Source organism: Capricornis sumatraensis, chromosome 17 (assembly GCF_032405125.1).
Source record: "Capricornis sumatraensis isolate serow.1 chromosome 17, serow.2, whole genome shotgun sequence".
Lineage (NCBI taxonomy): Eukaryota > Metazoa > Chordata > Mammalia > Artiodactyla > Bovidae > Capricornis > Capricornis sumatraensis.
In genome coordinates, this window is record NC_091085.1 from 47,183,243 (window position 1) to 47,198,704 (window position 15,462).

Sequence of the window (15,462 nt, forward strand, 5' to 3'; positions counted from 1 at the left end):
AGAGACTTTATTGTTTTTGGGCTCCAAAATCACTGCAGATGGTGACTGCAGCCATGATATTAAAAGATGCTTGCTCCTTAGAAGAAAAGCTATGACAAACCTAGACAGCATATCAAAAAGCAGAGACATTACTTTGCAGACAGAGGTCCATCTAGTCCAAGTTATGGTTTTTCCAGTAGTCATGTATGGACGTGAGAGTTGGGCTATAAAGAAAGCTGAGCACCAAAGAATTGATGCTTTTGAACTATGGTGTTGGAGAAGACTCTTGAGAGTCCCTTGGACTGCAAGATCAAACCAGTTAATCCTAAAGGAAATCAGTCCTGAATATTCATTGGAAGGACTGATGCTGAAGCTCCAATACTTTGGTCACCTGATGCAAAGAACTGACTCATTTGAAAAGACCCTGATGCTGAGAAAGATTGAAGATAGGAGAAGGGGACAACAGAGGATGAGATGGTTGGATGGCATCACCATCTCGATGGACATGAGTTTGAGTAAGTACCGAGAATCGGTGAAGGACAGGGAAGCCTGGTGTGCTGCAGTCAGTCCATGGGGTTGCAAAGAATCGGACATGACTGAGGACTGAACTATAGTCTTAAAATGACATGGTTCAATGTGGTCTTATATTGCTACAAAAGTTACACTTATCAGCATGTTCTTCTTGAGGCTGTATGCATCAGTGATAGATTTCATAGTAAATATTTTGTAATGCCCTTTATTTTCCTAAAATAAAATGCATAATTTTCATCAACAGAATAACTTACGTACACATGTAATTTATGACAAACCACTATAATGTCCTAGTGGTACTATTTTACAACTTATATTAATATATAGTTTAATACATAAATATTGGGGCACTAGTAATTTAGAAAATATAATCAACAAAGCAGACACTTGCTTCTGAATGGAATCTCCGTGAAGGCAACAGCTCTAAGCAGAGACGATCAGAAGACTGTGTTGATGACAAACTCCATGATTAACATAGCTACTGGTAATATGGTTTTCCAAATGTATGTCAGTTCTTATTAACATCCTAAACCTTACAAAGTAAAATCTTGCCTCAGTTTATACAACAGTGGCATTCCTGGAAAATTACGTATATATTAAGATCACGAGAGAAGTATGTTGTAGGATATCAAGTCACATGGGATAACTCCTTATTCCGTGGTGCCCAGCATGTGACGAGATTTTCTCTATCCCTGGGAGATTTGCTCTGCTCCCACCCTCTCTGTGCCTGGAACCCTCTCCCATTACATGCTCACCAAACACCCCTGCTGAGAGTCACTAACATTTAGAGTGGGTTTGTTTCAGCGTGAATTACTGGAAATGAGATGTCTAAGTCTGATTAAACAGACAAATCATAGGCAGTACCAAGAAAGTGTTCAAGATAAATTCAAAAGGTTTATTGCACCAGATGCCACAGAAAAATGGATCAAAGTAATATGTGAACAAGTTTTAAGAAAAAAGACTTCCATACATTGATACTGATATCTATTTCACTGATCAAAAACAAAGTCCTATCAATTTGTAATGGAACTTCAATGATAACAAATCAACCCTGGAATTTTCTCCTTTTAAAACACCACTTAAATTTAAGCATATTGCAGTCTTGCTTCCAAGATTTATGGTTCACCGAATGTGGACATTTGAAAATTAACATTCAGAGGGGGCTGCTTGATTTAGGCAAATATTATATTAAAAGGTTCCTGCCCCCAAAGTACAATAGAAAACAAATGGTTCACATTTACCAAGAAGCTCAAGACTTTTTCAATTTATTGGTGAAAGTATGCATGAACAAAATACTTTCAAAAGCACATGTAAGTGGAAAAATCCAGATATTTAAAAGAACTGTAGGGTCACTTTATATTCTTTATTTTTATGTACAACCAACTCCAGTGAGGAACCTAAAAAGCTACAGACTGAATTTTATAAAATCTCAGGACCTAATTAGAAGAGCCAAAACAAGAATTTAGTATCGTTTAGCAGGCAGGGATTTTCCTCCCTCGAAAAAAGTTAACTTTGAAAAATATGATAAGTTTAAAAAGTTGCGATGTGTAAACGGCAGTTCCATGGGATGTGAAAAGTTTATCGTTACTTTCATTAAAAAACAGCACACTTCAGAAAAATGGATTGGAGCCTGTACAAAAAGCTATTTAACACTGATAAAAATAAAATACTTTGGAATTATGCACAAGTATGGAAGCTACATTTTAAGTTTTCATTGTCATATTTAAACGTACACAAGTATCTTTACATTCATATCACTCGTCAATCTACGAAAAATTAAGCCTCGACATGCTGGAGGAAGGCCCGCACGGCAACGCTGGTGCACACCTGCTCCGTCAGCCTCCCATTCGCCTGGACAAGCAAGATGCTACAAAAAGGTACACTCAACAGGTAAGACGTCAAAGTTGAAGAAACCCTAAAGGTGGAATCCTGTCAACTGAGGTAGTTTTCTCTATTTGTACATTTATTAAAAATTTTGTTTTTTTTTCTTGAGGTGGGCCTGGGTGAGGGCGGGTCCCTTCCTCACCTCTGTGGCTGAGACAGAACCTGGCCCCAGGATGGTGTCCGGCATATCTCCACCCAGTTCCATGAGATTCTTTTCCCACTTTTGGGAAGAGGTTGCGTTTATGAGAGAACAGGTGGATGTTCTTGAGAGAAGGAGGGTTTACAGAAGAGCAGCAACATTCCTGGTCTGTGGTGCAGGCGGCAGCTGTGAGGGGCAGGCTGCCTGGCGTCCTGAGGGGTCTCCCTCGTCACCTTCTTCTGGGAGAGGGGGGCATGCAGAGGCCAAGCTCGTTTTCTCGGCTGCCAGGGGCTGGGCACATCTTTTCTGCATGAAGCTTAAATTGACCATTTAAAGCTCAGCTTCCCTGGGCTGGGTCTAATTCTCCACAGGCCGCTACCTGCACTGATTTTGCATCTAGTTATTATCTGTAAACCCTGGAGGGTGGCAGGGGAGGGAAAGTGTCCAGAACATGCCAGTGAGAAGGGAGTCAAGAGACTGGGGGATGCTCAAAGCTGGTGCAGAGGGAATACTGTGACCTCGCTCAGCACGGTGCATCACACGTAAGGGACTCAGATGGGGAGAGGGCAGCCATGGGCCAGGTCCACGACAACCACCAAGGTGTCATGGAACCAGGGACTCTAAATATACCCGTCTCATCTCGGACATCAGGCAAAAGGAAAACAGAAAACGTAGATTAAATGGACATCACTTTTATGATGAGAGACATAAATACAAATTAAAGATTTTTAGAGTCTCGAGACCCTCTGCGCTTCACATCCTTAAAAAAGAGAGAGAAGGGGTACTTCCCCGATGGTCCCGTGGTTGGGACTCTGAGCTTTCACTGCCAAGGGCCCAGATTCAGTCTCTGGTTGGGGAACTAAGATCCTACAAGCCGAGAGGAGCAGCCAACAAGCTGAGTGGAGCAGCCAAGGGGAAAAAAAAAAAAAACAAAACACATGATTTATTAAAAAGAGGGGAAGGCTGTAGTTCTGACCTATCCCTAAGAACCACTCCTAAGAAAGAACACACCTGTTTTTTTCCATTGGTCCTGCTGCTCTGCTCTTTCAAACAAACAACTCACATTTGTCAAAGAATAAAGACAGAGACGTACGTAACTTGGGGTTTGGGGATTTTATCACATAGCAAATCTGAAGACAGAGTATTCTAACTCCTGAAAGGGAAGTCGCTTCATATTCTTAGGTGCAAAAGCTACACGGAAAGGATTGGGATTAATTTTTAAAGAAGATCAGAGCCTGGTTATAATTAAAGTCCTCAAGGTCTGCCAGTGTTAACAGGTGTGCTGTTAACAGGGTTCGCCCTGCCTTTTACACCACCAATTTACTAGTCTTTTCCTTTACCCTGCATGTCAGGACGTCACCTGCTTCACAATCAGTAAACTGAAGTTCGTATTAACAGAAAACTCAGCGTTTTTAAAAAGCAAACTACGCTCATACATAAGCAACGCTGCCTTGCATCAGGTTTTATACTACAGGGCAGTCAATTTCTGGGAAGATGTTTTGAAAAGGATGTAGGGTTTGGAAGGCACAGAGATGATAGAGTGAAAATTGAGCTCATAGATGGACTGTTTAGAAATGGTCTGATTCATAAGTCATCCTGAACTGTTGCAAATTTCACTTCCCACCTGGACAGCTGTGCCTTTTAAAGTATAAATAGTCATCTGTATTAACTGTTAGAGGAAGAAGGTGGCTTCAGCTGGAGGGATTTAGCCACAGAAATGCTCTCGAGCTTATAGAAATAACTTTGGTAAACGGCCCCTTTGACAAGGCTGCTGAGAGCTCTGAAGCCTCAGGATGACGCGAGTGGGGTCGGACTGTGCCCTCCGCTGCTGTGCACTGTATGTGGATGGGACGAGGATGCTACATTGATTCTCGGGTTTATTGCACCAACAGTCCATCCCTAACCTACCTGTGGCTGCATCTCAAACAAGGGAAACGGGGAAGGCTGGAAGCAGTGGGTCTCTGGAGCTCTGCTCCCCACAGCCAGTCCCCTCATGCTCTCTGCCAGAGGATGACATCAAGGCCACTGGCGTGGAGGCGGTACACGGAGGCTCCACTGTACCACGGTCCCTGGTGTCCAGGGTCCCCGTGCTGACCGCCTTCTCAGGACAGTAGGATCACCTCCTCCAGCTTGGGGAGCGCACGCTTGCACTCTGAGATGTTTCTAGCAGCGATGATGCCTGTGTCACTCAGGGCCGCTCTCAGGCTCCTGGTCACTGCTGTGCCCTCAGCGCCCACGCTGACCCGAGGGTGATGGAAGCCTGCCTGCTCACGACAACACAGATGCCTGGTGTCAGTGAACCTACGGCTCCCAGCCAGCACCCCAGGAAGCGACGCCCCCGACACAGCACAGCACAGGCAGGACTGCGGCTGTCCACCCTGCTGGCACCTCGCGGTCACAGGGAGCTGCCTTCCTTCCTCCTCGGGCTGAGAATCCGATTTTCTTCAAGGAGGAGCTGTCCTGAGAATTAGCTTACAAGAGTATCTGGGCGACGTAAGGAGAGTGAGTGCTCGCAATGGCCGTCAGCAGAGGCAGGTCGTTGGACTCTATCCTGAATGTGGAGAGAGGGGAGGTAGTTACATTAAAGTGGCAGGATTTATAGAAGTGTCCCACTGCCAGATCCCAGGCCTGCCCAGTGGGCAATCAGAACAGAGTGAAAGAGGCAGGCAGATGGTGAGCCTGTTCCTGAGACCCGCCTTGCTGGGGTCCTGGAACCTTTGATGGTGCAGTGGCAGCTATGTGCATGGGACCAGGGCCTGTATCCCTGCAAGGCCTCTGCACGACATCTCCTCCAGTCAGCACTCCAGGACTGCACCTCGAGTCTGCACCGGCTCCAAGTAAGTCTCTGGGAACCCAAGATGGTGACAAAGTCTTCAAAACCCCTGGGCTTTCTTAAATGGCTCACACAACTGAAACCCCCACCCAGCACGCACTCAACACTCAGACACCGAAGCCACTTCCTGAGAATGGAGGTAGAGTCAGTGAGGGTGGGGGAGCACAGGCAGGGGGGCTGCTGGGTGTCCTGGAAAGCCAGGGTGGTCTCGGTCCTTGAAACATGTTCTAATGTTGTCCCTTGTTTCCAAAACCTAAAAACTAAAAATAGAACCTAAGAAGGCAGCTGGTATGAGCTTGTGGCATCTTCCCTGCCTTCTGCAGTGACATTCAGGGTGACAGCAAGTTCCCAGCACTGCAGTGCTACTGGCCTGAGAGCAGGAGGGCAGTGAGGAAGGGCTAGAAGGGGCCCAATAAGGCACTGGGGGGCCTGAAGCAAGGAGGCAAATCCACCTTCAGAGTGGATCCTTCAGGGGTGGGTGCTGACGGTAGGCACCCATCAGCCAGGGGTCAGGCAAGCGTCCTAGAAATAAGAGCTGCACATCCCACATCAGAAATCAGATGAGGCAGGACTACTGTGAGGCTGGTGAAGAGATCTAAGCAAAAAGTGAAAAAGTAAATGCCTCAGAAGGGGAGAATATTTTTAAAGTGAAATACATTAAAAAAAAAAAAGTATGGCAGGAAATGCTGAGAGTGGAATAATGCAGTAAGTCACATCCTGGGTCTGACCTGAGAAGTCCAGCAAGAAAGCGAAGGCCTGAGCCTTGAAATAATACAACTTTGACTGGCAGGCCTAATAGAGAATTTGGGGTTTGATGTTTTATACACGGTATTTTCTTGCCCCAAACTGGGGGGGATCGTCATCACAGGAAAAGGGGGGACAAGGCCCTATTGAGACAATGTTGTTTTGTTACTTCTCTGTGGAAAAATTGAACAGAGAGTAAAACGCAAGTCAGAATTTCTTCCCCCCAGAGAAATTAGGGCCAACAGTCTCTGGGAGACGATGCAGGACACAGATGACATGCACACCTCCTCTTCTGATGGGCTCACAGGAAAAGGGAGGAGAGTCCGGCCACCTGGGACACGCAGACGGGCCCCAAGGCCAGGAGGGCTGCCTTCCTCACCTCCCCCAGAAATGGCAAGGAGGACACAGCCGCGGTCCGACAGCCCGTGACTCCCACATCCTAGTGAAATGCCTCGAGATGGGCCTCTGGAGGAGGATTACATGTTCCACTTTCAAGGATAAAATAACCCTGGGGGGAAGGCTGACCCTGGACCTCCAGCTGAAAGGTCAGAGAGTCTGTTTCTAGGTGTGAAACTCTGGTGTCCCTGGGGAGTGGCAGGGGCTGGACGGGTCAGGGGGTACAGCCTGGGAGCAATGGTGATACTCCATAGGACTCACCCCAGCACGACGCTTAGTTCTTTCACGTGCACACGCGTGTGTCCACGAAGATACTCGGACAGCATCTTGCTCTTCAGGTACATCTCCTGCAGTCTGTCCTCCAGGTGCATGACGCACTGCAAAGCCAACCACACTCACGATGAGCTGGGGACTCAGATCTCCGCCAGTGACTCAAGAGCTGGAATTCCCTCCATCCTTTCTAAGCACACAACTGTGATCTCATCTCTGTAAAATATACTTAAGGGATTACAAGCCAGTGCAAACCCTACCATTCGGAGGAATAAGTTTTGTCATCAACAGGGACCTACCTTACGCTACAGAGAACTCTACCCAGTACTCTGTAATAACCTATATGGGCCAAGAATCTGCCTGCCAGTGCAGGAGACACAAGAGACTCGGGTTTGATCCCTGGGTCAGGAAGATCTCCTGGAGTGGGAAATGGCACTCCACTTCAGTATTCCAGTTTTCCACTTGCCTGGAAAATTGCATGGGCAGAGGAGCCTGGTACATTATAGTCCATAGGGCCACAAAGAGTTGGGCATGACTTAGCACCTGTATATGTATAACTGAATGACTTTGCTGCACACCTCAAACTAATAGCACATTATAAATCAACTATAATATAAATTAAAAAAACAAACAGGTTTTTGTAAAACAAGAAAGTTTAGTTTTTCCAATGACTGTTAAGAGCTTCATATATATTCTCTAGTCTTTTTAAAAAAGCTTTTACCTTTTACATAGTTGAAATCATTCTATAAGTACAATTATTCTCTGCTTTCAAAAAACTTTCTAATAATCCCTTCCCCATGTTACTAAAAATTCTTTACCAATGCCTTTTTATAAAGAGCATCTCTGTTGTTGTTTTCTATACCTCAGATTATTTAGTTACAATTCATTCCCAGAAGAAGGACTGGAACAAGGTTATTCTGAACTTTTCTTATCTCTCAAGAGTGTATTTTATCTAGGTCTCTAGTAACAATAAAGAGAGGCAATTATTTTCAGGACATCTCTACCCTTGGAACTGTGTCCAACTTCGTGTCTTAGAGAACAGCAACCATCTGTGCTTTGCACCAGAGGCAAATGCTTCTGCATTTGGCAGGCAGTCATCAGGCACCTCAGTAAGTCACCTGATGGCTCTGGCAAGGGTCCATCTGACATGATTCTCTTCTAGACCATTACGCCTGCTGTCTTCAAGGTAAAAAGATTAACAGATGCACTTGACAATGTTGATCTTGACCATCTGGGTTGATCAGTGACATAGACAAAGTATGCATTCGAGATGTAATCTTTTCCATTGGCTTAAAATCTTAAGTGCATTGTGTTGTGTGGATGAAACACAACTGGTAAGTTGAGTAAGAGTAATAATCAAAGCAAGGAGGATTTCACCAACTCTCATGGAAATGTTCCCCCAAGGAAGCGGAGTTCAGTGGGGGAAGGGTCTCCTGCTCAGTTTCAGCTCCTTGTGGAGTAAATACAAAGTTTTAATAAGAGCATTATAAAATATTAAAAGGAACAGCTACATTATGCTGAATCCTTTATGGTTTAAAATAGTGAATTTACAGCATTTTCATGTCCCCAGGAAAACTGTGTATTGCAATATGGAAATAAAGAGAATGTTGGTTCATGTGGAATGTACATGAAACTGGAAATCCAAGCATTTAGAAATTTTTTTTTTTTACAAAGCCTGATTATGAAATTGAACTATTTGGGGATCTGCTCCTTCCTTTCTGAGATGGATTTCTTCAATTTTAACTTCTGAAATTTTAAATAGCTACTTTCTCTCTCCATATTCAAAGTACCAACAGGAAATTAATTGTATATTTCATTCAAGTGAATTTTAAGGAGAATTTTAAACTGCAGATGAAATTTTCTTCGATCTTGATTTTATGGTTAAATGTAACATGTCTACATTAAGTAAAAAAGAATCAACTGTGGTAATTTACTGCTGGGATAACTTAAGATGTCAACTGTAGTGAGAGATATGGATTACAGAATAAAATATAAAAGTTTGGTAAATACTTATAATAGTAAAAAACTGTATAATCAAATCTCTCTCTCTTTTCTTATAGAAAAGCAAATTTCGGCCTCCACATCAACATGATGCACGTTGCTACTAGAAGGGAGAACTGCCTGCAAGTGCAGAGCAAGAGTCACGCTGTAAGAGGCCACAGGTGCCTCCTGGGTCACCGCTGGGACAGGGGTCCTGCTGTTTAAAGCCCAAATAAAGGTTTCAGCAAATAGGCGGTGTCAGTCTTCACAGCCGTGAACACTGTTTCACATGAGTAGCTATTCTTAACAATTACACCAATAGAAGCTGTCTTATGAGTGTGTATAACATGCAGTGTTACTCAAGTGCTTTGGGTGAATTGTGCTCAGTGGCTTCAGTCGTGTCCAACTCTTTGCAACCCCAAGGACTGTAACCCGCCAGGCTCCTCTGTTCATGGGATTCTCCAGGCAAGAATACTGGAGTAGGTTGCCATGCCCTCCTCCACAGGATCTTCCTGACACAGGGATTGAACCTGGGTCTCCTGCATTGCAGGCAGTTTCTTTACCACTGATCTAGCGGGGAAGTCCCAGAGAATTAGCCCCACTAATTCACTTAGCTCCAGCCAAGTCAATTAGCTCACTTAATTTCCATTAACAGACGGGACAGTTTCTGCTGTTCCCCAGCTTCGACAAGGTACATGGTTAGGAAGCAGAGGAGCCTGGGTCTGAGTCCAGGCCACTGAAAGCCCACTGACTGTCCACTACTGTCCACTGGCTGCAAGGAGCCTCATCTCGCCCTAGGCTTGGCAAGGTAGAAAGCACACCTCAGCGAGGCTCTCATGTGCTTGCTGCCAAGACACCATGTTCACAGAGGAAAAAGCTGATGTCCTGAGGTGCCCAAGGAACCAAATGCGCAAAGCCCAGATGTGACCCCTGTGATGTCGCTGTGATGCTACACTGCCACCTCAGTGTTTCAAAGCCCCACTCCAAGAACACAGGAGTCCTGGCTTTCCAAGGGGTATGGTGCACCTGTAGGTCTGGTCACACGAACTCAGGGGAATAACCCCTCCTGAGCAGTCAGGGAGCTGACCGTAATGCAACCACCTACTTGCTTGTTGCTAGCTCTGCATCTTTCGTGGAGGCAGGAGGCTGGCAGGGAGATGCTGGCTGTTTGGTGCGGGGCTGAGTGCAGACAGGGGAAGGAGGAAGAGCTGAGAAGGCAGGTGAGCTCATCTCAGGTGTGTCCCTCCCAGCTCCTGGAGTTCTTCCCCTCCTGGTACATGCCTTTCTGCTCTGGAAACCCGGCTCCCTCCCTCCTTAAGTGTGGTTTCTCTTCATCTCTCTATACATGCGTGCGCACCTACACACACACACGAATTTGTTGTGTGTATTATTCCAGAGACTTGGGGAGAACTGTTGATCATTTTCTAGGAGTTCAGAGGGTCTATCTGCTGTCTGTATTTAATATAATGTTATCAAAGTGATTGCAAAATCCCATTCAAAAAGGAACAATTGATACTATCCCCTATGGCTACGGTGCTTCAACATTTTAACTCCTGACACAAACAATATCCTACATTATCCCTAACAACTCTGGGAGGATTGTCCCTGAGCAGATGGAACGACAGTCCCTTCAGAAAGTTGGCTGACTTGGCACCAAACTGATGACGGAAAAACCGGTAAGTTTCCCCAAGGAGGGTATTTTAAATTTCCCTGTGTGCCTGACCCCTGCCTCCACATTATACCTACTTCTTCATGTAACTTGTTCAAAGAGATGATGTCTCTATGCTCTGTTTCCAGAAGGACTATTGTTACTGAATCCAGCCCATGTGCTGGTTTTGTATCACACGCTCTGTTTCCACTGATGCTAACATCCAATTATACTAAAATCAATACACAGGAACTCGTGACTTTATAACCACAATCCCGTGGGAAGTGTTTTTATAGCTCATTTCTCTGATGACTAGAGAACACAAACTTACAAAGTCGGCGGGGAGGTGAAGCCTGTAGAGCTGCAGGATGGACTGCAGTAAGCTGGACACCTGACTTGACACCAGGACGTCCTGGCCGAGCTTCGTGCTGTCCACCGCCTTCCTCTGACTCGTGGCCACCTGGACGCTCCACTTGTCTGTGTCTGCAATGATGCACACAGCCTCGGCGATGGGCTCGTCCAGCACAGGATGCTGCAGGGCAGACACAGGGGGTCAACTCCTCGCCACGCTTCCAGCTGTCTGAAATAGATGGCTGGGGGAAGCTGCTGTATAGCACAGGGAGCTATAGAGCTCTGTGATGATCTACAGTGGCAGCAGGGAGGCTCAAGAGGGAGGGGGACAGACGTATGCCAGTGATTGATTCTGCACTGTTGTACGGCAGAAACCAACACAGCACTGTGTATCAACTTTTTTCCAATCGAAACATAAACAGGTGATGGTGGGCGCCCCAGTAGCCCAGAGCTCCCCAGGGACTCTAGAGTGCCATCACACTGCCATTTAAACATTAACTTGATAAAATTGCAGTCCATCCTTATTTTATTCCCACACTCAGAAGGGACCCATAAACATCATCACATGCTCACAGGTAAACAAAAAGGCCTGCAATCTCACTCCAAACCAGGACTTGAAAGTCACTTCCTTCTGGAAAGCTACACTCTCCTTTATTTTTTGTGTGGTTTGTGGGATCCTAGTTCCCTGAACTGGGATCGAACCTGCACCCTCTGCTGTGGAAGTGTGGAGTCTTAACCACTGGCTGCCAGGGAAGCCCCTGCTCATTCCCTTTACAATGGAGACTGTCAGAATACGGTGTAGGATTCTACTGCCATTTTCCCCATCACGAGGTTTGGAAGGGTGACTTAATATTCCCTGAAAAGTAGAGCTTTAATCATGAAGTGATATTTACTCAGGAACCATGTGCTACACACATAAATCAATTCCAACAACCACCTAGACAGATGGGACTAGGGAGCTATGTTGTTGAGATGAGGCCAAAAGGTACAAGTGTGGCCACTGATGAATGTACTTAAGACTTAACACTAGGGAGTCCCTGATGGTCCAGTGGTTAATAATCCGCGTTCCAATGCAGCGGACACTGGTTCGATCCCTAGTCTGGGAAGATTCCATATGCCATGGGGCAACTAAGCCAGGTGCCACATCTATGGAACTCCCCCAGCCTAGAGACTGTGCCCCACAGCAAGAGAAGCCACCGCAGTGAGAAGCTCGCTCGCCATGACTAAGAGCAGCCCCCACTCACTGTGAGTAGAGAAAGCCCACACACGTGGGGGGCCCAGCACAGACAAAATAAACAGGCAAACAAAGAAATGAATTAAAAAAAAAAAGACAGCACTATTATTGGGGAGGCTATTGATGGAAACCCAAGATGTTTGCTGCCATACTCTACATTTAACAGGTAATCTGGTTCCTTCGTTTTGAGGCTTTTTGATTCAATCTCTGTATTCTTTCTCACAGATGGGGAAGAAGTGACTGATGGGCTGAATGAGAACTTTGTTGGGAGCAACATTTATTCCTGTACTATATCCAGGAGGGAAACCTTCATGGTTTAGAATATTTCCCCATTGAAAAGAACAGCAAATCAGGCAAAATCTAGCGGTCCACATTTATTTAAGTGTATGTTCAAATAATCTTAAACGTGAAGAATGAAAAATGTGACGGAACAGATTCTTGAATTAATGGAGCCCAGTTTCCCAAGGATGGCTCTCATTTCTTAGACTTTTCAACCAAACAGTCGAAATGCCCCCACACACATAATGACCACAGATTCCCACTCTCACCCACAGGGTCTTGTGATGCCTTACTCCTACGCTTGTACACACTCTCCAAAACAGAAAGTACAGAAATGGCTGCCACAACTTCCTTCTACAAGTTCCGGCAAGTTCTTGCTCAATCCCTGTGTCACAGGTTCACAGCAAGAGGACAGTGACTTGGTCCTTATGACCAAAGCAAATGAAAATTTGGAAATTTAAAAGATTTGCATTTGGAGTTCAAGTTCCTTCAATGCTTTGCATTTATCAGAAATTCACTGTGTGCTGGGTATTGCCCAGAAAAGATCTATATGAATCTATCCAAAGACCTTTCCTTCAAGGGGCTTACATTATGAAAGTATATGTGCTGTGTGTGTATATGAGGTATATGTACTTATACACTCAGTCGTGTCTGACTCTTTTGTGACCCCATGGACTTTGGCCCGCCAGGCTCCTCTGTCCATGGGATTCTCCAGGCAAGAATACTAGAGTGGGTTGCCATCTCCTACTCCAGGGGATCTTCCTGACTCAAGGATCAAACCCATGTCTCCTGCGTCTCCTGCACTGGCAGGCAGATTCTTTACCACGGTGCCACCTGGGAAGCCCCTGAAAATATATACATAATCATTAAAATCCATATGCCCATGTATACACAGTGAGAGGAAGGCACGCCAATCTCCCCTCTGGATTTCAGTCACCTCCCTCTATCAAGGTGAGGGACAGCACCCAGGCCAGGTCATTCGAGGGCTCTTTCTCCGAGACTTCCCTGTGAATAGGGGGCCAGGAGGCTGGGACAGTTGGTATAAAAGTCTAGCTTTAGTTGGATGAACTATTTGTAGTGAATAATCTGGGCCCGAGTTTCCAACTCATTCAGTTTCCTAAGTAACTTCCCACCCTTCAGGGAAGGGAGCAGTGTATTGACCCAAGGAAAGCAGACTGCAGATCGCACGGCACCACGCACACCACCGCAACCACACACAGAGCTCCGCCTTCCGAAGGGGGCCATCGCAGGAGGGCGGCGAGGCTCATTGGGGACGTGATGGACAGAAGGCTCTCTGGGTGCCTGTGACCCCAGGAGGCTGCAGACCTGGGGGCGGAAACAGCAGAGGAACAAAAGAGGAGCTGGCACAATTACGTGAGAGAAAACGTGAGCACACTGGAAACCTGGGGACGGACTAAAGAGAGCTGCGTCCGAAGGCTGGGACAAACGCACAGGGAGCCCAGAGCCCACTCCCTGAAGGGGGGGGGCTGACTCCTCTCTCCTGGACTCTCAGCCCCAAGGGCAGGACCAGCTGCTTGAGAAAGGACAGACTTCAGACAGACCAGGTCGAGCCCAGGAGTCACAGGGAAGGCAAGCGCCTGTGAGCCCACGCACAGCACTGAGTGTCACGCGTGTGGGATCCAGGGAAGCAGAACCACGCAACGCTGTCAGGACAGCCCCTTAAAGCCAGAAGTGTACAGGGAACGACAGTCAGTAACCTGTGCCAAACCAGGATGGAAAAGAATAGGAGAAAGAATACACATATGTATGACTGGGTCACTTTGTTGTACAGCAGAAATAAACACAACACTGTAGATCAACTATACTTCAATAAAATTTTAAAAAAGAATTATACATTCTCAGACTACTAAATATTTAACATGTAATTTCCTAAGTGGGCTTCCCTGGTGGCTCAGATGGTAAAGAATCTACCTGCAATGCAGGAGATCCGGGTTCAATCCCTAGTTCAGGAAGATCCCTGCATCAGGAAGTTCCCCTGGAGAAGTGAACAGCTACCCACTCCAGCATTCTTGCCTGGAAAATGCCATGGACAGTAGAGTCTGGTGAGCTACATTCCATGGGGGTCACAAAAAGTCAGGCATCATTGAGCAATTAACACTTTGATTTTCCTTAAATACATCTACAGGTCACCAATTGTCTCCATCTAACTATGCCATTAGTAGTTACTCATTTATTGAAGACTAAATTTTTTTTTTTTAAAGGAAGATGGAAATAGAAGGAAATGTAAATATTCAAGAAAAAGAATACTGGAGAGAGATAAAAAAATGTCATCTGCAACCATTTCAAGTTATCATCTAAGGACTGCCAGGGCAACTAACAGCCCAGTCCTGATCTGGTCTAAACTTCTCTAAGGTCAGAGCATTGAAGCACAAGTTCTGATGATTCTGGAGATTTCTGACATGTATCTTTCCAAAGGAAACACAGCCCACTAAAGAGTAACGTTTATGGGTGGTAATGGGCAGTGTAAATGTTTTACGGTTTGGTTTATTAGTTGGTCTCTGAGCTTGTAGAATTTAAAGAACTCTGAGATCCAGAAGCCCCGCTGGGAAAATCACAGGAACTCTCACCCACACATGCCTCTGCCCTGCCTGGTATTCAACAGAAAACCCCTCTTTGCAATGGCTCTGCTTATGGCATATGCAGAACCACCATAAACAAAGGGAAAACTGAATTACATGACACTTCTTTATTACTTTTACTTATGAGCCGCAACTTAAATACAGAAGTAACTAGTAGGAAAATCTGTCAGCCAGGTTTCTTAAGTTCACATACAACCCAGGGTACACATAAATACACTTACCAGTAACGAATGCACGGAGCGTGCTTTTGAGAAATTAAGCACTTTGACAAACGCTGTAAACCATTAGACTGAATGGTTCAAACACCTCCCACGAGCCTGATCTCTCCAACTCCCTCCCTCAGGTTTGGATATTTCATCAGGGAGCCAAGACTCTGAAGCCAGGCAGGACTGGGCTTGACGGTCACTCATTACTTGCTAGCTGTGGGGCCTTAGTGACCCTGTTCTCCGGGGCTTCCATCTCTACATCTGCAGAGCGTGTTGTTGTTTAGTCACCAAGTTGTGTCTGACTCTTTGCTACCACATGGATTGTAGCCTAGCAAGCTCCTCTGTCCATGGGATTTCCCAGGAAGAATACTGGAGCAGGCTGCCATTT

General features: G+C 45.7%; 2 protein-coding genes across 5 annotated transcripts in view; one reads left to right on the forward strand and one right to left on the reverse strand.

Annotated features, from left to right (window-relative positions):
* Window positions 1-4,647, forward strand: part of SPMIP2 (sperm microtubule inner protein 2) — a 131,068-nt gene extending 126,421 nt beyond the window's left edge. Inside the window, exon 5 of the mRNA XM_068989606.1 lies at window positions 4,516-4,647. Coding sequence (XP_068845707.1) covers window positions 4,516-4,647 — 132 coding nt within the window. The remainder of the gene's footprint in view (window positions 1-4,515) is intronic.
* The window catches only part of FNIP2 (folliculin interacting protein 2), a 126,101-nt gene continuing 112,065 nt past the window's right edge, over window positions 1,427-15,462 (reverse strand). For all 4 annotated transcript variants that reach the window (XM_068989454.1, XM_068989453.1, XM_068989452.1 and 1 more), the window contains 3 exons: window positions 10,736-10,936; window positions 6,768-6,883; window positions 1,427-5,084 (listed from right to left, as the gene is read on the reverse strand). In XM_068989454.1, coding sequence (XP_068845555.1) covers window positions 5,006-5,084; window positions 6,768-6,883; window positions 10,736-10,936 — 396 coding nt within the window. In that variant the 3' untranslated portion in view covers window positions 1,427-5,005. The remainder of the gene's footprint in view (window positions 5,085-6,767; window positions 6,884-10,735; window positions 10,937-15,462) is intronic.